The sequence below is a fragment of the Miscanthus floridulus genome, chromosome 7, assembly GCF_019320115.1.
Source record: "Miscanthus floridulus cultivar M001 chromosome 7, ASM1932011v1, whole genome shotgun sequence".
Taxonomy (NCBI): domain Eukaryota; kingdom Viridiplantae; phylum Streptophyta; class Magnoliopsida; order Poales; family Poaceae; genus Miscanthus; species Miscanthus floridulus.
In genome coordinates, this window is record NC_089586.1 from 74,512,571 (window position 1) to 74,535,383 (window position 22,813).

The following is a 22,813-nucleotide window of genomic DNA, read 5'->3' on the forward strand; positions in this document are numbered from 1 at the left end:
GTGTTCTTTGTAGTAGCCGAAACAAGCGACTTGTACTCAATCCACTTGAAGAACTTGTCAATGGCGACGTACACGTACCAAAAACTGCCTGGCGCAGGCTTGAAAGGCATGATCATGTCGAGTCCCCAGCATGCAAAAAGCCAAGAAGCTAGGATGGTCTGCAATTCCTGCGCCGGCACGTGTATTTGCTTGGCAAAAATCTGACATCCTTCATAATGTCGGATGAGGTCTTCTGCGTCGAACATGACCATGGTCCAGTAAAACCATCTTGGAAAGCTTTGCCGACTAGGTTTCTAGAGGCCGCGTGATTGCCATAGCAGCCAGAGTGAATTTCAAGGAGTAGTTTTACACCCTCTTCTCGGGTGATGCATTTCTACAGTACCCCTTTCTTAGCACTTTTCCTCATAAGGTTCCCATCTACTAGCACATAATGCTTGTTGCGACAGATGAGGCATTCAGTTTTGGTCTTATCGGTGGGTACGTCAGTGCTGGTGAGATACTTGATGAACTGTTCCCTCCAATCTATGATCGGCGAAGGTACTGTAAGTACCAGATGCTCAGCGGGGGAGACTTCTTGAACTTCCTTCTCTACCTTAATAGATGGCATAAAGAGGTCTTGAATGAAGACCCTAGGCAGAATCATGGCATGAGAAGAGCCTATCTTAGATAGGTGGTTGGTGAGCTGATTTTGATCTCGTACCACATGGTGGTACTCAATATCGTAGAACTTTCCTTCGAGTTTCTGGATCTCGACGCAATATGCATCCATCTTCTCACTGGAACAGGACTAATCTTTGTTGACTTGGTTGATGACCAGCACAGAGTCTCCGTATACCATGAGGCATTTGATGCCGAGCTTAATGGCTATACAAAGTCCGTGGAGACATGCTTCACATTTCGCGGCGTTGTTGGAAGCTAGAAAATAAATTCAGAGGACGTAACGGAGCTTGTCCTTGGTCAAAGTAATAAACAAAATGTTGGTGCCAGCTCTGTTGATGTTGTGGGCACCGTCAAAATACATTATCCAGTGCTCGGGGCAAGTAGCGGGGATAGGCTCTTGGATCTCGGTCCACTCAGCGACGAAATCAGCTAGCGCCTGTGACTTAATGGTCGGCATGCTCATGAATTCGATGGAGTAAGTGTCAAGCTCAACTGCCCACTTGATCTTGCGGCCATTAGCCTCTTTTTTGTTGTGGAGGATGTCCCCTAGAGGGAACTCGGTGACCACGGTGATCTTGTAGTACTCAAAGTAATGACGGAGCTTGTGCGATGTGACCAGAATGGCGTATAATAGCTTCTGAACCTGAGGGTAACGAGTTTTGGACTCATTAAGAACCTCATTGATGAAGTAGACCAGGCATTCCACCTTATAGGCATGCCCGGCCTCCTCGCGCTCGATGATGATAGCCGTGCTAACGACACAAGAAGTGGTGGCGGTGTAGATCAATAGGGTTTTGTCTGGTTGGGGCGCCATCATGATCGGAGGCTTCGTTAGAAACAACTTGAGCTGCTCGAAGGCCGTATCAGCCTCCTTTGACCAGGAAAAGTGCTTGGAGGCCTTGAGTAGTTTGAAGAACGGTAGTCCCTTTTCGCCGAGGTGTGATATAAAGTGGCTGAGAGCCCATGCACCCTATGAGTTTCTGTATATCCTTTATGTAGGTTGGCCATTTCATATTGGTAATGATAGAGACCTTGTTGGGGTTGGGTTTGATACCGCGAGCGCTGATAATGTAGCCTAGGATTATGCCGGATAGAACTCCAAAGATGCACTTTGAAGGGTTCAACTTCCATCTATATCTTTTCAGGTTGGCGAATGTTTCTTCGAGGTCAGCGATGAGATTGTCGGCGGTTTTGGACTTGATGACCACATCATCGATGTAAGCTTCAATGTTGCAGCCTACCTGTTGGTCAACACACATATGGATGACCCTTTGGTAGGTCGCCCCGATGTTTTTAAGTCTAAAAGACATGGTGGTGTAGCAATACACACCGAAAGGCGTGATGAACGATGTTTTGATCTGGTCATCTTCTTTGAGGGATATCTGGTGATAGCCGGAGTAACAGTCGAGGAATTAGACGAGTTCATAGCCAGTGGTGGAGTCTACAACCTTGTCTATCCAAGGCAGACCGAAGGGGTCTTTAGGGCAGTATTTGTTGAGATCGGTGTAATTAATGCACATTCTCCATTCTTTATTCTTCTTTTGAACAAGGACTAGGTTTGCTAGCCACTCAGGATAATACACTTCTTTAATAAATTCAGCTGCTAGGAGCCATTTTATTTCTACCCTAATAGCCCCCTTCTTGTTTGGCGTGAATCATTGGAGTTTTTGCTTGATCAGTTTGGCGGTCAGCAAGATATTCAAGGAGTGCTCGATCTTCTCCCGTGGTACCCCCGGCATGTCTGCAGGTTTCCAAACAAACACGTCAGCGTTGGCACGTAGGGAGGAGACGAGCGTGCTTTCCTATTTGGGGTCGAGATGTGCCCCAATCTTGATGGTCTTGGTGGGGTCATCAAGGCCAAGGCCGACCTCCTTTGTTTCCTTAGACTTGGCGGAGGCATGAGGAGGCTCCAGTGCTAGGATCTCCAAGTCATCGGTGGGCATCGTCTTGGTGTCATTGACCATGCTGGCCATGTGGATGGAGAGGTCGATGTCTTTGGTGAGGGAGAGACTCTCTGTCTCGTAGGCGTAGGTGATGGAGAGGTTGGCCCGTAGAGCCAGAACTCCTACAGGCAAAGGCATCTTCAATACCAGATAGGTGTAGTGTGGTATGGCCATGAACTTGGCTAGAGCTAGCCGACCAAGTATGGCGTGGTAGGCAGTGTTGATGTCGGTGATGTAGAAGTTGATGTGCTCAACATAGAAGTTTCTAGCCATGCCAAATTGTACCAGGAGGGTGATCTCTCGAAGCAGTTTGGATGCCCTACCAGGTACCACACCCTAGAAGAAGGAGTTAGAGGGAGTGAGGTCTTCTATTCCAATGCCTAGCTCCTTTAGGGCTCTGGCAAAGAGGAGGTTCAGAGCACTTCCACCATAGATGAGTAGTTTCTTGAAGAGTACTTCACCGAACATAACCACCACCGCAAGGGCCCCACGCAATTATGCTCCCTCGACTTCGGCGAGTGCAACGGGTACCTCAAGGGCCCTGCTCGGTTCTGCTCCCTCAACTTCGGTGAGCGCAACAGGTACCTCAAGGGCATCGCACCCATAGATGCTCAGTAGAAGAGCATGGAGCTCCTGACCTTCTCATGCAGTCAAGGCAGCTCCTAGGCAGGGACACTGCCCACCGAGGTATGGCCGCCATGGCTAGAAGATATTTCATCAAACTTTATGAACTGGCCAACCTGAGAAGCTACAAGGGTGAAACCTCCCACTAGCGTAGTCCCGAGCGTCTTCCTCTACAACAAGGCTCGCTCGGAGATGACTTGCCAGAAGGAGTCCATGGGCGACTCCATCCCGACGAAAGCCTCATAGATAGTGACGAAGCCAGCGACGTGCAGTACCCTCCAGTGCGCCACCTCCTTCGACAAAAGCAACCCCTTCTCAGCGAAGGCGGCTAGCACCACCTCATCTACGTTGGATGACCTCCAGCTCGACATTGCGCTCCAAAATCACAAACGGGTCTATGAGTTCTCCTTTCCCTCTCCCTTCCCCTATTTAAGGAGAAGATATAGCAGTTGAAGAAGGGCGAAGGATTGGGGCGAAAAACCCTCTCCCTTCCCCCATTCAATACGGATGGGAAACGACGGGATGCACCCTGACCTATGGGATGCACCCTACCCGATGGAACGGTGCCTGGTCAGACGAGATGTGCCCTAGGTATGGCCCACCACTATCGCACAACCGGGAGCGAGAAACAAAGTGCCACCACGCGCAGGCGGCCCTCCGCATTCCTAGGCGGGACTTGGAAAGGCCCAACTATGGGATCTCCACCCAAGAGAGACCATCGGGCTTCCTAAGTCAATTGAACGGCTCAGGAAAACGCCAAGAGATAGGTAAGGAGCAAAGGGACGCCCTATGTGGGCCATGCCGACTCCATCACGAATGACGAGCACGGATTTCAGTCGGACATTTCCGATTGGAGCTCTTCAAACCCTGTCACTCAAGTCATCAAGGTAACATTACCAACCCCCACTATTTCTTTATATAATCATTCATACATCCATACACGCATTCATTCATTCCATACACCCGCGTCCCCTAGATGATTCTACCCAAATCGCCCGGGGGCTCAAGGGCTAAGGCATCGCATATGCGGTTAAATGCATCACAACGCTCCGTGTTGCGTCACGAAGTGGCAGTTGCCTCATTCAACATGAGCAACGACCAACCAGGGTTCGAAGGCCAGCCACAAAGGGCTCGAGGCCGCCTCATGTCAAACAGAGCCATTGGAGAAAACATAGATGAGCCCTGAGTGGCCCTCGCCTAGTCTACCCAAAAGCAGACATGGTCATCTTAACCTTCTCATTCGATCCTAAACCTCTGCCAAACCCATAGAATCTCCATCAAGGGGAGGCCAATAGGCCACCCGGGTCGGTCACCGGAACGACCCAGGCATCTACCGGGTTGCAGGTTAAGGAGCAGTGGAATGTCACAAGAGGGCTATGCCAACCTCGTCACGAATGACGGACCCAGATTTCACTCGATCATACCCGTTAGCGAGCTCACCGAGCGCGTCACTCAAGCCCGAGCCATTGAGTCAAGCGACGTTAGCTCAGCCCCTCCGGTTGTGAGAAACCGAGGACGGGGTAACGCATAAAACTCAAATCGACCCCTATCAAAGCCCAAACAGGGCTCAGGGGCTCAAGACACTTAAACTGCCTCAGCTACGCCCGACACCAGGATCTGTGACTCCGTCTCGCCCAATCCCTAAAACTGCCTCAGCTGCGCCCGACGCGTGCGCCCGACGCTAGGATCCGCGAGCTCCGTCTCGCCTGATCCCTAAAAACTGCCTCGTCTGTGCCCGACGTGTGCGCCCGATGCTAGAATCCGTGAGCTCCGTCTCGCCTGATCCCTACAAAACTACCTCGGCTGCTCCCAATGCGTGCGCCCGACGCCAGGATCCGTGAGCTACGTCTCACCCGATCCCTAAACTGCCTCGGCTGCACCCGACACGTGCGCCCGATGCCAGGATCCACAACTCTATCTTGCTCGATCCCAAAAACATACCCAGCTACGCCCGACGCGTGCGCCCGACGCTAGGATCCACGAGCTCCGTCTCGCTCGATCCCTAAAAAATTGCCTCGGCTACGCTTGACGTGTGCGCCCGATGCTAGGATCCGCGAGCTCCGTCTCGCTTGATCCCTACAAAGCTGCCTCGGCTGTGCTCGACGCAAGGATCCGCGAGCTCTGTCTCGCCCAATCCCTAAACTGCCTCGGCTACACCCAACGTGTGCACTCGACGCTAGGATCCGCGAGCTCTATCTCGCCCGATCCCTAAGCTGCCTCGTCTACGCTCGACGCGTGCGCCCGACGCCAGGATCCACGAGCTTCGTCTCATCCGATCCCTAAAACTACCTCGGCTGCACCCAAAGCATGCGCCCGACGCTAGGATCTGCGAGCTCCGTCTCGCCTGATCCCTGAAAAAACTACCTCGATCCCTAAACTACCTGCTGACAAAATCCCCAGCCGATTCTGCTCGAATCGCCCAGGGGCTCAAGGGCTACACCCGCGAGTGTGCTCGCGTGCACCCGCTGACGAAACAAAAACTTCCCCCGCTGGCAACGCGAAAAAACCTCCTAGACGATTCTGCCTGAATCGCTCGGGGCACGGGGGCTACACCCGCAGGTGCGCTCGCGTGCACCCACTAACGAAACAAAAACTTCCCCCGCTCGCAACGCGAAAAAATCCCCAAACGATTCTGCCCGAATTACTAGGGGGCTCGGGGTTACACCCACGGGTGCGCTCGCGCGCACCCGCCGTCGAGACAAAAATCCCCCAGATGACTCTACCCGAATTTCCTAGGGGCTCAGGGGCTCCTGTCGGGTTCATAAACCTAGGGTCCCTCATGGACCAGCTTCCCAACAAAGGCTCGGCCCAGCAGACGATGTTGTAAACGACGCGCAACTCATGGGCCGGTCCAAAAACCTAAACGACAGGACAGAAGGGCGATCCAATCTCCGACCGGAAGGCCTGGCCGAGAAGGAACGACGCTCGCTTCCGACTCTGGCTTGCCTCTCCGACCGGAAGGCCTCGCTTTCGACTCCGGACCACTTCGTAAAAAGAAAAAAGAAGATGTCAATACCGAAACGAAGGGGGAAAAAAAGAAACCACCTCACAATTCAAGACTGTTGTCCTCGGCTGATGGGCTACACTGGCCACCGCCAGTTCCTGGGCTGCATGGGCTGCGTGCCTAGTGGGCCGAAGGTAACTCAAAAGTCAAAGCGCTTCAAAGGAGACTCCGAAAAAAATTCAGTCAGAGGACAACGCTAGTTTTTGGACAGTTCTGTCAAACGGAACGTGGAGTTAGTTCAGCGTAACTGTCCTGTCGGCATGCCTGCGCGCGTCAGGAGAATTGGAAGGTAATCGCTGCATCAACCGCATACATACAAATCGAAAATCACCGAAACACAGACAGCCTGCAGTACGGGCAAGGATGGCAACGGGATGGTGGAAACGTTCTCTTCTCTGCTACGGAGAATTCATCTCGTCTCCGTCCCCGTTAACTATCTCGGGTATAGATTCTTACCCATCTCCGTACCCATCGGGCAACGGTCGGGTAACAGATACCCGACGGGTACTGCATACCCAATAAACAAGGACACTTGGGGTCGCAGCTTTGCAATCGGAGACGTTTCTTCTTCACCCGGGTATAAGTGTCGGAGTCTCGGAGATGCCGAAGAGAAGGGGCGATGTTGCGAGGAGGACGAGCAAAGGTGACAGAGAGACCGAACTAAGGAAGCAAGGGGCACGAGCGCTCGTGAGGCAGACGTGCTTGTGCTGCTGACGAAGATGGTGAGGAAAAATTAAACTAGGGTTCCTAAAACACACAAACTATATATATGATTGTTCATATTTGGGTAAAAATACCTATATTGAGCTTTTTTGAGCCTAATACTCGCATGACAGCTCAAATAGTCGGGTTCCCCAACGGGTAACGGGGACGGGTAAACAGGGAACGTTCCCGTACCCGCTATACCCGTCGGGGATGGATTCTTGCCCATTTAGATGTCCGCAGATAAAAATATGATCACATTTCCGTCTCCTAATGGATCAAATACCCGTCGAGTATCGGGGTTCCGTTGCCATCTTTAAGTACGGGTAGTTGTTTATGGAGGTAGGCACATGCATGCGGCTGCGAGACCGGCCCAGACCCAGCCGGTGGATCGTAAACGCCAGGAAGCTACATGGGCAGTTGCACGTAGCTGCTGCCTACGGAGGATGGAATTTGTATAAGGCTCCGTTAGTTTGAGCCGTTTCGACGCCGGGAACGATTTTAGCCTTGAAAAGCTAATATAAATGAAAGTACCGATCCGATCGAAAATTTTTCATAGAGGTCATTCCCTAGGAAGCCAACAAAGCCTGAAGGAGTAGCGAGTTGGGGAACTGATTAACTGGGGGAGTCGCGAGTCTCAATCTATCGTCTCGTTCCGTCCTACCGTTTCAACCAAATAATACTATTTTTCTCTTCTCACAGTGTCGGCCGTTTTTCCAGCGCAGGGCCAATATTGCAGTCCACCTCCGCCCACGGGAACATGGGATGGGACGGCATGGCCCGGCGGCCCGGGCATGGCACGTTGCCACGCAGCCACGCAGGAGGAAGGTGAACCAAAGCGAAAGTAAAAAAAAAAGCCTGTTCTGATCCGTACGTGTATCTGTATGCGGGAGTACTGTACATGCGCGAGACCTTACGTACATACGTAACCTGTTGCTCTGTACAAGTGGTACCCAGCCCGCTCTATTCTCTAGCCGTGTGTTTTGTTTGCGGGTTTAACTAGGATATCCTGAATCCAACCCAGATGATCTGCTATTTGGATTGAAGATTAAGTGGAATGGGTTAAACCCATATGGCCATATTCCCTCAATATCCGGGTTCAGCTGGTTCCTCCAAAAACTAGGGGACCGAGCGAACCCACTTCAACGCCGTCTCCTCTACGTTCGTGTACGTCGCCAGCGCTCGTGGGGTCGCGGCGACGCTAGCGTCGGCCCAGCCCCATCCCCAGCGCTCGCCCTGGCCCTGGTAGTCGCGGTGGCGTCCGTGCCGGCCCTGTCTCGGTCCGCGGCCGCAGTGCTCCTCCGGATCTAGGCGAGCAGCGGCACGGGAGGACCTCCTCCGGCGTGGCTAGGGCGGTGCTCGGGGGAGGTGGCAGCCATGGCGGGCGAGCTCGGGCTTGGGCAAGCAGCGGCCATGGCAGGTGACCGCGAGGTCGGGAAGGTGGCTGCCATGGCGGGCGAGCTCGAGCTCGGGGAGGTGGCGGACACGGCGGGAGAGCACGGGCTCGGGCAAGCTGGCGACGGCGCGAGGCCGGCCTGCGCTGGGCGAGCTGTGTGGCGGCGTGGGGATGGGCAGCGCCGGTGTTCTGTTGTGCGGTGGTGCTCTGTTTGAAGAGAGGGGGAAGAAGATGGAAGGTTGGCTGACAGCTAAGTCCCACGTCTAACCGCAGCACACGGTGTTTACAATGACATCCATTCTAACCTATCTAATCCCTCGTATCAAACAACAAATTGAAATCATCACTCTATCCAAACGCGAGATGGGCCCGACCCAACAAAAAAAAAACTAGGTTACCCAACCCAACCCAGTTGGCCCTAAACAAACGCATGGTAACTAACGTAGTCATGACATGGATTTAGGCCTGAAACCCAAAATTCGTATAATGTGGATTGTCTTTGATTTATTTGCGTACAAGATGCCTCGTTTGTACCTAATGGCGTTTGGGAGCCCGTCGATGTGGTGCCCCCGCGAGTACATGTACAGCATGCGAAGCGTAGCCTACTACGTACGAAATACAAGGGTGATGGAGCGGCCCTGCGCCTGAAAAGGAGATAGCCTCCCCACGTGGCCTCCTGCTCGGGCAACGCACCAAAGCTGCTGCCACCTCCCCAGTACCGGGCCTGGCCTCGTATTCCCGGCCCGCATTAAACAAAGGCCCCGCCCGCGAAAACCCAAACGGCATGGGATTGGGATGGCCGAACCGAATGGCGCCCCCGCACCCGGCCTCTCCCTCCTCCCCGGCCCTCCCGCTCTACCCGCGCGGCACATACACGGACAAACACAAGGGGTGCCACAGAGCAGAAGACCCATCACTCCCACGCCACGACCAGCCGACCACCTTCTCTCATCAGTCTCTCTCTCCTCTGCCCTGCAGGCTGCAGCTGCAGCGCTCGTCTGGTACAGCTGCTCTCCCTCCCTCCGCCACCCGCCCTCCCTCTCGAGTCGGGATCAGGGGCGCGGCCCAGTGGCGGAGGCAAATCGGTCGCGTCCAGCACCGCCAGAAAAATCCACCGACTAATGGCCGCGGTGTAGCTGGAAGCTAAGGCTAGATCCTCGTCCTCCTTCCCGGTTCGCGCGGCGCCCGTGTGTCCGACGGCCAAGAAACAGGCAAGAGAGAGCGTGTCCCCGGCCGGAGAGGAGGGAACCATGGGGGAGAAGCAGGCGAAGGACGCGGCGGCCGTGGCCGCGGGCGCGGGGGACCAGGACGACGGCACGGCGCCGGCGCCGCCGCTGGACGGCATCCACTACTGCAGCGAGCACCCCTACCGGCCCGCGACCGCCGCCGCGGCGGCGGCGGTCGCCGGCGGGGGGATATGCGCCTTCTGCCTGCAGGAGAAGCTCGGCCGCCTGGTGTCCTCCTCCAAGTCCAGCTCTTTCTTCCCGCTCGGCGGCCACCCGCCGCCGTCGGGGTCCCCGTCGTCCCCCCCGTCGTTCCGCCGCGCCACCGAGCCCCTGGCGCCGCCGCTCCACCCGTCCGGCGGCGCCTCGCACAAGTTCATGTCGTTCCACCGGAAGAAGACGCCCTCGTCGTCGTCGTCGTCCTCCGCCGCCGCCTCCGTGGGGGGAGGCGGGCTGAAGCGGAGCAAGTCGGTGGCGCCGAGGCCCGAGCTGGAGCAGTTCCCCTACTCGTCGTCGTCGTCGCTGGCGGCCGAGAGCCCGCGCAAGAAGAGCTTCTGGTCCTTCCTCTCCCTCACCTCCTCCGCCTACGCGCACCAGGCCGCCGCCTCCACGCCGTACGCCACCAATGCGGGTGCCGCCGCCGCCGCGCGGAGGAAGTCGGTGTCCGTGGCGTCGGCGGCGTGGGCGTCCAGGGCCGGCGCCGGCGCGCAGGACCAGCAGCCGCGAGGCGGGACCGGGACCGGGACGGCGTCCACGCTGGGGCGCACGCTGGAGGCCATCGGCGAGCCCGAGAGCCCCAGCCAGAGCCAGGTGTCGTCGTCTTCCTCCTTCGGGCGCAAGGTGGCGCGGTCGCGCTCCGTGGGCTGCGGCAGCCGCAGCTTCTCCGGGGACTTCCTGGAGCGCCTCTCCAACGGCTTCGGCGACTGCACGCTCCGGCGCGTCGAGTCCCACCGCGAGCCCAAGCCCCACAAGATGCGCGGCGGCGGAGGCCTGCGCCACCTCGGCGACGCTGGCGCAAACGACGACGATGACGAGGAGGACGACGTGTACGAGCACCAGCACCGGATCAAGTGCGCGGGCTTCTTCGGCGGCCTGGGTCCCGCGTCGTCCTCCTGGCTCTCCGCAGCGGAGGCCGCGAGCGTCAGCAGCGGCAGCAAGAGGTCGTCCGGGCGGAGCCACCGGAGCTGGGCGTGGGCGCTGGTGAGCCCCATGAGGGCGCTGCGGCCGACGACGACCTCCACCTCCACCAAGACCATCACCGTGGTGCCGGCCAGCCACGTGACCGTCCACGGCAACTCCTCGGCGTCGGCATTGTCCATACCATCCCCGGCGCCACCACCGTCGTCGTCGTCAGAGGCAAAAGCAGCGGCAGCTCCAGTGGCGGTGAGTTGAAATTCGGAGCTGGAACATGGCCGGTTAATCACCCCATCTCGTTGAATTGCCTCGTATAGATCTCGTCCTCTCACCCCCCTGCCGTTCCTAGTGTGTGCGTGTGTGATTTCAACAACAAGAACTGCTCATAAGTTGAAAATCGTGCTGTGGAAATTGGGTTTTGATCGTGCATTCGTGCTGATGGCCCTGACGTCTTGTCTGTTCATGTGGGCACTTTGACTACTACAATGTTAGTACACCTGAATTTGTTGATGTGTTCGTCAAATCAAATCACCGCCCCCTTCTTTGATCGTTTTCTTCATTAATTAAGCTCATGCAGCCGAACTTCGTTCCGTTGTTGTGCAGTCCGATCTTAAAATGTTCACCGTGTGAGTTGTGGCGATGAGGATGGCATCTCTAGGAGGAGCAACGATCCATCATGGCCATCCCATCCATGTGAAGGTAGAAGGTGTCCATAACTCCGAACGGAAACACACATGCAGTAACGCTGCCATAACGACGACGCATTTTGGGTGGTTGGGGGATGCGTAGAAGAGCCAGAGTGTCAGTTGAACTGGTCAGGGACTCGGGGCAAGCCAGCCAGGCACAGGCAGGCAACCACACCCCTCCTCCTACTCCTACCTGGCTACCTGTAAGTACAAAGCACAGTTTGACTTGACCATTGCATTTAGCACTAGCGATAAACACGTCTGCGGCGCACAGCTCGTGCCCACTGACCACCGCTTCCCAGCCGAGATGCGCCACGCCAAACCCCACGGACCTCCAGGCGGAGCACGGCCATGGCAATGGCATGGCATCAACACCGCCGTCCTGGTCCAGGGAAAGAAAAGGTCCTTGTGGGTGGTCACCGATAACAAAAAGGCACTCGCGAACTCCGAAGCCATGGAAAGGTGAGGACCCCTCGTGCTCGTTGCGACGCGACGCAAGGAGCGAGGCCCTGGCCCGGCGCCTGCGGTGTGATGGTTACTGAGGCCGGGCGGGTCCAATTCCAAATCCAATCAAGCAGGGAAGGACCAAGCGGCTCCCGGCGAGCGGCTTCTTCTCCACCTTGTCCCGTTCTCCATAGTGCGCGCTCATTTCCCGGATCTTGTCTCGGCGTTCCACTCCTCTGTGTTGTTGTTGTTGCACAGTACGTGGTACGTACGCTGCATGCTCCTGGGATCGCGACGCGTCACGTACTCGGCAACCAACGCCGCTGCCCTTTCGTCGTCTCTTCTCCCTGATGATGGGTTAGCGCTCGCGCCGAGGGTACTAATCCATGCACGGATGGATGGATCGACTGACCGACGACCGATCGCTGGCGGCTGGCTCACCTGACGGTATGATAGAGATGGAGGCACATTGAAGGATCAGCGTACGAGCAATACTAGTGGTCTGGTACTTGCGGTGGTGGCGCCGGCCATGGTCCATGCACCAGCGCGGCGCCGATCAGATCAATCAAGGACCTCTGGTTTTGGCGGTGGCAGTGGCAGACGAAACGGTGGCCGAGCCGTCCTTGTGCCCGGTACAGGCACAAGCCCTACCGCCGAGGCCGAGGCTCCCAGAGGCCCAGACGGCCAGACCCCATGCACAGGCTGGCCAGGCCTGCTCCGCCTCCGCCACCACCCACCAGAAGCCCTGACGGCTGACGCGGCGTGGAAGCACTTCTCCTTTGTGAAATGGTAGTAACAAGCACTTGGGCCTGGGCGCAAATGCGACGCACGCAGCTGGCGTACGTACGGCTCCATTGGGCTGTCTCAAATGCATGGTAACACACACTTAACACTTCCTGATCGATGCAACAAGCTCCTAGAAGGCGTGCGTAGCGGGGCCGACTGCCGACGTGGCGGCAGATAGGATCCGAGAAGAATCATGGGCACAACGACGCGACACAGACAGGCCAGTTATGGTTCGCGGGGGCGCCATGAGTACTATTCCTCTTGCGCAAGAGAGATCACATCTACAGTAGCCAGTAGGTGGTTGGGCTTGGAACTCGGTACATGACATGCGCGAGTGCCGGGAAGGCCCGATCGAAGCTGCAGCTACAGCTCGGAGCTGGTTGCAATTGCAACAGGCATCGCCGAACCGATACGGTACTAATAACAGCCGAGGATGTGGACCCAGCATTCGGTAACACCGAATCCATCAGTTCGGTATTTCAGTACCCACAGAAATTCGGTTCTTGAAAAATAACTACCGATAGGTTCCTTCGGTATCGAGGAAATTCGGTTTCGATATTTTCGATTTGGTTTTGGTATTTATCGAACCGTACCGAACTGATCACAGAGATATATTGTAACACCCCTGGTGTTATGACTTACGAGCCTGCTTAGCATCGAGATTTAGGCTCGAGAGGAATTAACCAAACAAGTTTTTGGATTTTAAAAAATTATAACACACGTGAAATGATAAACAAATTCTATGTGACTCACTTTTGTGGTTGAGAAAAATCAAAATAAATAGTGTTAATTAGTGCTCTTGGGAGCTCAAAAATTAAATTTAATGTGAAAGGATCAAGATGCCTAAGAGGGGTGAATTGGACTAATTCTAAATTTTTGCAATACTTAAGTCCTACACTTAGCCCATTTCACCCATTTTGTCTAAAATATGTTTCTATTGTTTTCCCGCACAAAAGTTTTTCACCCTAGATTGACAATTCTAGAAATGTAAAGACATGAAATAAATTGCTCAAATGTAAATGCTCAAAGTAAAGAGAGGGAAAGGAATACGGCGATGTTTTCCCGATGTATCAGAGAGTCGCCACTCCCCATTAGTCCTCGTTGGAGCACCGCACAAGGGTGTAGCCCCCCTTATCCGTGCAAGGATCAAGTGCTCTCTACGGGCTGATTCTTTGACACTCCATCGCAGTGAATCGCCCACAACCGCTCACAACTTGACTTGGATCATCCACAAGCTCCGCCGGATGATCACTAAGCTCCCAATCACCACCGAGCCATCTAGGTGATGGCGATCACCAAGAGTAACAAGCACAAACTATCACTTAACCAAGACAAGCCTAATGAGAAAGGTGGATGCACACTTGCTACTCCCTATGCACTAATGAGGTCCTTAATCTTGAATTATCAAATCTCAATCACCCCACTAGGCTCTTGCTCTCCCTTGCACTCCAAATGTGTTTCTCAGCTGAACAAATGGGCAAGAGACCTCCCATGGATGAGTGGAGTAAGTATTTATACCCCCTCTTTTAAAACATAATGTTTGGAAGCAGAGTCACCACTCTACGGGCTGACCGAACGCTCCGGTCAGTTAAACCCGCCACTGTGTCAGAGAGAGCCATTAAGCTCTGACCAGACTCTGACCAGCGTCCGGTCAGTACCCACCGGACGCGTCCGGTCAAGAAAAAACCTCTCTAGAACCTCTCTGGAGTGGACCGGACGTAGGCACCCCAGCGTCCGGTGCTCCTCCACTCAGCGTCCAGTCCGTACTAGATGACTGCAATTGATTGACCAGACTCTGACCAGCGTCCAGTCAGCACCCACCAGACGCGTCCGGTCAAGAAAAAACCTCTATTGAACCTCTCTAGAGTAGATCGGACGTAGGCACCCCAGCGTCCGGTGCTCCTCCACTCAGCGTCCAGTCAGTACCAGACGACTGTAATTGAACAAATGAACTGACCGGACTCACCCTCCAACGTCCGGTCACAACCAGACCAGCGTCTGATCAGTCATTTGACCCTCCATTCAATTCCAACTCGAAATCCTATGTGAATGAAGTTGACTCCAATTGATCTTAAGGCTATTCTTGAGCTACCTAGTGCTAGGTTTGACAAGTGTGCACCACACCTAACCCACTAGACTCACAAAGGTCAAGCTACTAGTCCATACCCCCCTTAATAGTATGGCCAAAGGAAAAAACAAAGTCCTAAATTACTCTAAGTGTCTCTCCAACACCAAACGACACTTAGAACTAGTCCATCCTTTACCTTGTCATCCATCCTTTGAAAACCAAAACGATTTCCATCGACAGGGGCATGACAACCATGATTGCCCAATCAATTTCCATTACCATGACCTAACTCAAATTGCCTCTGCAAAACACACGTTAGTCATAGTAATCTCATGTCGTTATTAATCATCAAAACCCAACTTGGGGCCTAGATGCTTTCAATATCCCCTTTTTGGTGATTGATGACAACACAACATCGAGTATGTAAAAGAGATGAGTGAGGTTTTCAACATGCTTGGTTCATATAAGCTTTTGACAATAAGAACAAAGGAGTTAGAAATGCTTATATGACCCAAGCCAACATGGTGTACTCAAAAGATATGAATTAAGCATGAGTACATGAAGTAAAGCTCATTTGAATTGGAGTAAAACGCGGAAGCAAAGCAAATGAGCATAACCAAATGACATGACATATATATATATCAATGTAGAGAGCACACATGTCACATAAGTCTCATCATCACATGTATATAATACAATGCATGAAAGTAAACGTGAATGTACAAAGTATCACACACAAAAGACCAAATGAAATGAATCGAGACCATCTCACACGCTCCCCCTAGATCTAACATACTCGTTCCCTCTCCCCCTTTGGTGTCAAGCACCAAAACCTAATTATCGGACGGCGGGACAAGAGCAGTTGAGTTGGGCGCTGAGGTTGGTGAGAGACCTAAAACTGAGCTGCATCATCCTCTGACCCTAAACTCTGAGCTGGAAGTGAAGGTGAAGCGGTCTGGGTCGGTTCAGTTACTAGCGCGGCATGTGACTCTGGAGGTGTCACTGTAGGAAGTGGAGCCACATCTGCCTCTATCGCTGTCGCTGAAGCCTCAAGTGTAGGAGTGACTATTTGAGGTGGCTTGGATGATGTAACAGACGATGGAATCGTCTCGTAGTCCCAGTAACTAGAGCAGCTGAGGTAGGGACATGGACTCGGAACACTGGAGGTGTAGGCTATCCTGTAAGCTCACTAAAGATAGCGCTGAGACTCCTGGAGACTAGGGTGTCCATCACTAACGCCAAAGAAGTTTGAGTCGAAGTGAAGCCCATAAAAATAGGAGTAAAGTGCGGACCCTAAGCTGTCCCTAGTGAAGAAAACCACTGAGACGCCTGCTCTATAGGTGAGGTAAATTGAGGAGCTGGCTGTCTCTGACTCGAAAGCCCATTGGGCTGTACAACTAGAGTCACTGGAGTGGTGGTGGCAGGCTAGCCTATCTAAAATGTAGACTACTGAGGATCAACCCCTATAGCAGTGAATACATGCTGCATGAAGCCGAGTAACTACTATTGAATCATAAGCTGCTACTACTGCTGCCGCTGAAACTCATCCTATCGTGCCTGAACCTAAGCAAGTGCAGCGGCGGTCTCCTATGCCTGACATGCCTGGTCCTGCCTCATCTGCTTAAGTACAGCTAAGAGTGCTGGGTCTGTCTACGGTGGCTGTGGTGGAGCTGAGCTAGATCCACTGGCCTCTCTATCATGAGGACGAGGTGCCATCTGCGAAATCAGTTGATAGTCATTGTCTGAGCTATCACTCGGGTCACTCTCGACCTCATCTTCCTAATGTGCATCAAGCTCCTCCTCCTCTGTCTCTGTGATGCCCCTGATGATCTCATGCTACTAAGCTGCTGTCTCTGGTACCTCTAGACGATGACTCGGCCTTAGGTGAACCATCGAAGGTGGACCTTGTGGTCTGGGAGGTGGGCGAGAACCCTGCCTCTATGTCTGAGGCCTCGGTGACACCTGAGTGCGTGTGTGACTGGAGTGTTGAAGCTGTGGCTGTGTTGCCTACTCTGTCTCCTCAACCTGCTCTCCCTACTAAGCGTCCTCTGTCTGCTCTGCCGACTGTGTCTGCTGCTCAGTCACCCCCTAAATCTAACTCTCATCTAGATGAGGGACCTCTAGAGCGTACTCTAAAGAGACACGCCATCCTCCAAGCATGATAGTCCTGGGTGGACTACCAAAACTAGTCTCAATCCTCTCAACAGTGGCCCTCTGAGCTGGTGATAACTGATCGCCTAGGCGAATGCCACCCCTAGATCCACCTCTCTCTACACGCTCTACAGCGGCTACCACTACTACTGCTCTCTCTGCCTCAACATCATCTCTCTTATGCTTCTTCTTTGTAGTTGTTTTTGCCTTTCCTTTTTGCTGAGCAGTCAGGCGAGGCGGAGGCCTTGGATCCTCATCACCGGGACCACCCCCAGCATTCTTGCAACGTGCCATCTCTGAAGCTGACAAGAACCACTGACACTCAAGAGGCTTGGCATCAACCGTACTCGCGGGCTTGGCACCGAGTAAAACTGCCACTGTCAAATCAACCATAAGAGCACCGATTCGCTGCATGATGGAATAGATAGGAAATATAAATAATCACTATATTCATATAGAGGTGAGAAACCCTAAGAAGCAAGCAGTAGATGAGAAATTGAAATCGATAACTTGCTACCTGATGAAATCTGATGATCCATCGATCGACAAGCAAAGGAGAGGATCATGGGGCACCACTCGGGATTGGCAAGGTTACGTCTAGGGCTAGGGTTAGGCGACGTGAAGCTGTGTGGTGGCTGAGGAGACACGGCGCTGAGAAAGGTGCGAGCACGGTGGTGGCGCAGCGGCGCGGGTGACCCGGGTACGAACGACGTGAAGACAAAGAAAAGTTATTCAAGGCGGCCCCCACGTGATAGAGAAGAAAAGGAATTTTAGAACCACTCAGATTGAACTGACCGGACGCACCGGTGGCAACGACCGGACGCTGCCACTCGGAGTCCGATCGACAACAGAGATGTCCAAAACCCCTCAAGTCATGACCGGACGCGTCTGGTGCCTCATGATCGAAAGCACAACAGAGTCCAGTCAATCCTAACATCTTCTTTGTTTGATCGAAAGCAGGGCCATCTTCATATCGGACGCTGGAGGAACACTATTTAGCATCTGGTCACCATTTTTCAGCAAATCTTCAAAGTTCCTTCGCGCTGCCTTTTCCCAATCAAGTCCTAACTTCAATAAGACACAAATAAACACCAATTGGGACTGATGTGAGAGACCTCTCTCAAGCCCTCAAAATTTTCAAAGTATTTTGCCTTAGGCTATAATTCTTTTTAAGAAAATATGCAATAAAAGGGGCGAGGAGCACCATGTGACCACACAAGAGGGTTTTATGACCAATAGGAGCTTCAAATGCTCTCTCTATTTGTGGACAAACACAACAGGTGCTCAAAAGATAACCGAAAAGAAACGACAAAACAACACACATGCTCATGCAATGCAATACTTGAAAGTAAGTCTAGTTGCTTGTCAAGTTTGATCCAAGGTTAAGCTTCTTCACACGCTTTTTGGCGGTTATCTTAACCATGTTAGACAAGCCCTAAGTGCATTACTAAATAATTAAACATGTTTTATATTACAATGCAATGCAAGGGACAATACAAGCTTATTTTTTAGTGAAGTTACTAAAGTCAAGCACATTGAGCTCATTCCTCAACCGACAAAATGTTGCCTCATCTAGCGGTTTAGTGAAGATATCTGTCAAATGATCCTCAGTCCTTACACCTTCTAGTGATATATCATTTTTAGCAACATGATCTCTAAGAAAATAATGGCAGATATCTATGTGCTTGGTGTGAGAGTGTTGAACTAGATTACTAGCAAGCTTTACCGCGCTCTCATTATCACATAAAAGATGTACCTTTTCTAGAACTACACCATAGTCTTGCAAAGTTTGCTTTATGTAGAGAATTTGTGCACAACAAGCACCCACGGCAATGTATTCCGCCTCAGCGGTGGAGAAGGCCACACTATTTTGCTTTTTGGAGGTCCAAGACACTAGTGATCTACCAAGCAAATAACACCCCCCGGATGTGCTTTTTCTATCAATTTTACAATCGGCATAATCCGAATCAGAATAGCCAACTAGTTGGAATCTAGGTCCTTTGGGATACCAAAGACCAATGCTTAGTATGTGCTTAAGGTACCTAAGGATTTTTAATGGCAACCAAGTGAGCCTCCTTAGGATTAGCTTGAAATCTAGCACACATACTGTTTACACCAAAATTTGGAGAGAGAAACATGGGAACTTGAGGCTTCCAAAATTGTGTCGATCAAGGAATCGATTGCATAAGGATCGATATCAGCTGATTCAGATACGACTCTGGAATCAGATCTCCTTGGGTGACGTCAGTAGATAGCGATGATGAGCTATGGTTGACGCTAGGAAATTACATATCGGACTCTACAAAAAGGAAAAGATTAGGGTCCAAGTTATCTTAAATTAGGAATGTTTTCTTCTGTGCCGAATATTGTAATGAGTCATGCTCGAGTAGGATTCATGTTAGGCTCCGGGTATAAATATCAAACCCCGACTATTGTAAAAAGACACAATCAATCAAATACAAGTTACTTACTTTTTTCGGCTCCGGTCACCCCTTAGGAGTAGGAGTAGAGCAGATCTCGGCAAGTTCTTTCTGCAAGTACGGCTGCATCGATCCATTCGACCTCCACTACTTGTCTATAAGTACCGTCATGGCTTATACTTCTGTTTATATGGCTACATCGATCCGGTCGACCTCCACTGCGACTCTGGTATAAGCTAGTTATCGACTCTTGTCTAGTTCAAGTAAGGCTGCATCGATCCGGTCGACCTCCACTACTCGAACTAGATTAAGGTCAAGTTATCAGCTCTATCTAAGGGTGGCGTTTCCTTCAGATAGATTCATTAAGTTACCGATATTGCTTATTGCTTTCATTATTTATTTAATTAAAGCAATATCACTTTGCCCGATTGGGATTGATCTAGATCGGCCTTATATCCTTTTTAACCCATCGTTTGTTAATCCGAATTTGATTTAATCCACACTTTAAATGATGAGTTATGTTTTATCGGCCATTTTATGTCAATCTTGATCGCGCATAGTGTGCGGTTAAGGCATGTTCTGTCTTGAGTAGATATGTTGGCTAATGATAACCGTTTCATAGCCCATTATCATGGCCTGTGTGATTCTGCCTCACACCCCACTGTTAGCACCGTGGAGTGAGAATCGTTACTCCGTAGATTTGTTCCTGATAGGGCATGACCTTAACTATGCACTATGCTTGAATCGACTGTTTTAGCCGATATCGAGTGCTTTCATGAATAGTTCACATCATGAGACTGTTGAAGTAAAGATAGGTTGAAAGATATGTTAGCCCCATGATCTTATTATTGTATTACGGCCTATATGATTCTGTCTCATGCCCCACTGATATTAGTAATAAGTTAGGGTCATTGAATCTATTGTTGTTTCTACGGCCTGCATGATTCTACCTTATGCCCCGCTGGTCATAGCGATAGATGAGATCTAATATGTTCATTAGATTTATCTTTATTAAATGGTTAAATGATGATGAGCTGTTTCTTTTATATAAAAAGGGATTCGGTTACTTGCAGTCATTGGCTTAGCTTAAATTAATTGTTGTTGACATCCTTTTTGCCATTGACTAATGTTTGTCTAAGTAACGAGATCTATCATGAGTGATAACCGATTTACCTTCCATAATTTCATGAGCCTCAATTGATTTATTCTTATGAGTATGCTGAAATCGACTCTTTAGTCGATTTCTTCCATATCGGCTCTCAGAGCCGCACATTTGGGACTGTCTGGCAACACCGGCATGTTCCACCTTAAATTACTGATTAGCTTTCTCTCCTTGTTAATTGTAGGGTCAAATTGACTGGCATGTCTCAGGAGGAGTATGCAGGATCGACCATCCCTGCGCTGAAGCTAGGCGAATCTCTAGCTTCATCGAGCGGACCCTTCTGGCTTGCTCGTGTGCCCTCGGCACGGGACAAAATTTCATGCCAACACACGTTCTTAGCACGCTCGGTGGGACCCCACAATCGTCATGGCGGTTCACAACAACAACGACATCCTTATGGTACATTATGAAGATCTACTTGATGGAGATAAAGATGTCATCGGCAAAGCTATAGAAGAATTTTAGAACAAGTCTTTGTTATCCTACACCAAAACACGTGACAACACAATTATTCAGAAATATCCACTACCAAGAGTTCTTTTACATAGGCAGACAGATACAGTTGAAGCTGAAGACAGGCGTTTCTTTATAGAAATTGTAAACAAATCTGTTCGTGATGCCATATCAAGCCATAATGAAGCTTTCTTGGATACATTCCACAACACCATGAAAGAGGCGATTCATGGGTTTCTAGTTGGTCAAGTTGGGCCGGCTTATTACAACATTCCACATCCGTCAAACCAAGGGACTAATCAAGTCAGTACCAGTCATCAAGAAGCAGCCCTAGCTGGTAATGATGATGTCCAGGCAGTTCAGGGTTCATCTGAACAAGCTCAAGGTACTACTATGAATTAGACATAGTATAATCCTGGATCGTCAGTGCAGCATGTGCAGTAGTCGGTGGGGCAAGGTTAGAACCAAGTGATTAATTTTGGCATATTAGGCCTCATACCGCCATCGGCTCAAAAAATAGCACCATCAATTCAAAGAATCCATAGAGATATAGATCCTCATGTCTACAATCAGAGACTTCAAGCAGCAAACCAGCAAAGGACCTAGCAGATAGAGATTCCATAGGGGTATCATTATGGCACAGATTATAACACCCTTCACATGATTCCAAATCTAGGGTATCAAGGCACATGTGATTTCAATCCACAGATGGGTCAGTAGGTGTAGAGAGATCCGAATTCACATGCTGACGAATTATTGCTAAAGGTGACCGAGATGATAAAGAATCAGTTTGGTCTGAAGCCAAAAGGGCTGACCTTTTTGTACAAATGCCCATATCTAGAATGACATGATTTGGTCGCTCTTCCTGCAAATTACAGGCTTCTAGAGTTTGCTAAGTTCACAGGCCAAGATAGTATAAGCACAATAGAATATGTCAGTCAGTATCTTACACAATTGGGCGAGGCATCAGTTGAGGAGGCCCATCGAGTTCGTTTCTTCTCCTTGTCCCTGTCAGGGCCAACCTTCACTTGGTTTTCATCATTGCCGGTCAACTCCATTGCCAATTGGGCTGATCTAGAAAAGAAATTTCATATATATTTTTATACTGGGACTGGAAAAAAGAAGATTACCAATTTGACAACTATAAGACATAAGACTAATGAATCGGGCACTAAGTTTCTTCAGAGGTTCTGAGAGACTAGAAATTTATGCTTATCATTAAACTTGGCTGATGATCAGCTAGCTACTTTAGCCGTTCAAGGAATGCTGCTAATGTGGGAAGAAAAACTGTCAGGACAAGAATTTGACAACTTGGGTCAGTTGGTTCAACGAGTGGCAGCGCTTAATAGCCAATTCTAGAGTATGCGTAGAGGTGCCCAATTCCAGAAGAGTACCACAGTGGCCGAAGCTTATAATCCATACTCAGTCGATGATGGCTATGAAGATGAAGAAGAAGAGGTTGCTGCGGCTCAATGGAATTGGGGCAAAAAGACAGTAGTAGTGCTGAATCCTTGGGGAAGAGGAGTCAAGGAGAGCTATGACTTTGATGTCACCAAATCTGACAAGCTCTTTGATTTCTTGCTTGAGAAGGGACAGATCAAGTTGCCCGATAATCATGTTATGTTGCCCCCTGATCAGTTGAAGAATAAGAAGTTCTGCAAATTCTATAATGCTACTTCTCATTCCACTAATGAATGCAGAATTTTCCGGCAGCATATACAGAGGGCTATTCAGCAAGGAAGGCTCAAATTTGATACGCCTTAGAAAATGAAAGTTGATGATAATCCTTTCCCAGGAGATCAAAACATGGTCGATGCTAGGCTGCTCAAAGGAAAGACTAATGTCCTAACATCAACCAAATCAAGAGAAGCTAGAATAGTCGATCCCGAGAGGCAAATATTGGCCGACGAATATAGGGAAATTAAAAGACATCGCGATAAGCAAAAGAGCCGATATG

General features: G+C 51.0%; 1 protein-coding gene across 1 annotated transcript; it reads left to right on the top strand.

Annotated features, from left to right (window-relative positions):
• Positions 1–9,160: 9,160 nt before the first annotated feature.
• Positions 9,161–11,703, top strand: LOC136463456 (uncharacterized). Its single transcript, XM_066462457.1, has 2 exons — positions 9,161–10,935; positions 11,290–11,703. Exons 1-2 carry the CDS (start codon positions 9,580–9,582, stop codon positions 11,314–11,316), a joined length of 1,383 nt encoding a protein of 460 aa, XP_066318554.1. The 5' UTR covers positions 9,161–9,579; the 3' UTR covers positions 11,317–11,703.
• Positions 11,704–22,813: the final 11,110 nt, after the last annotated feature.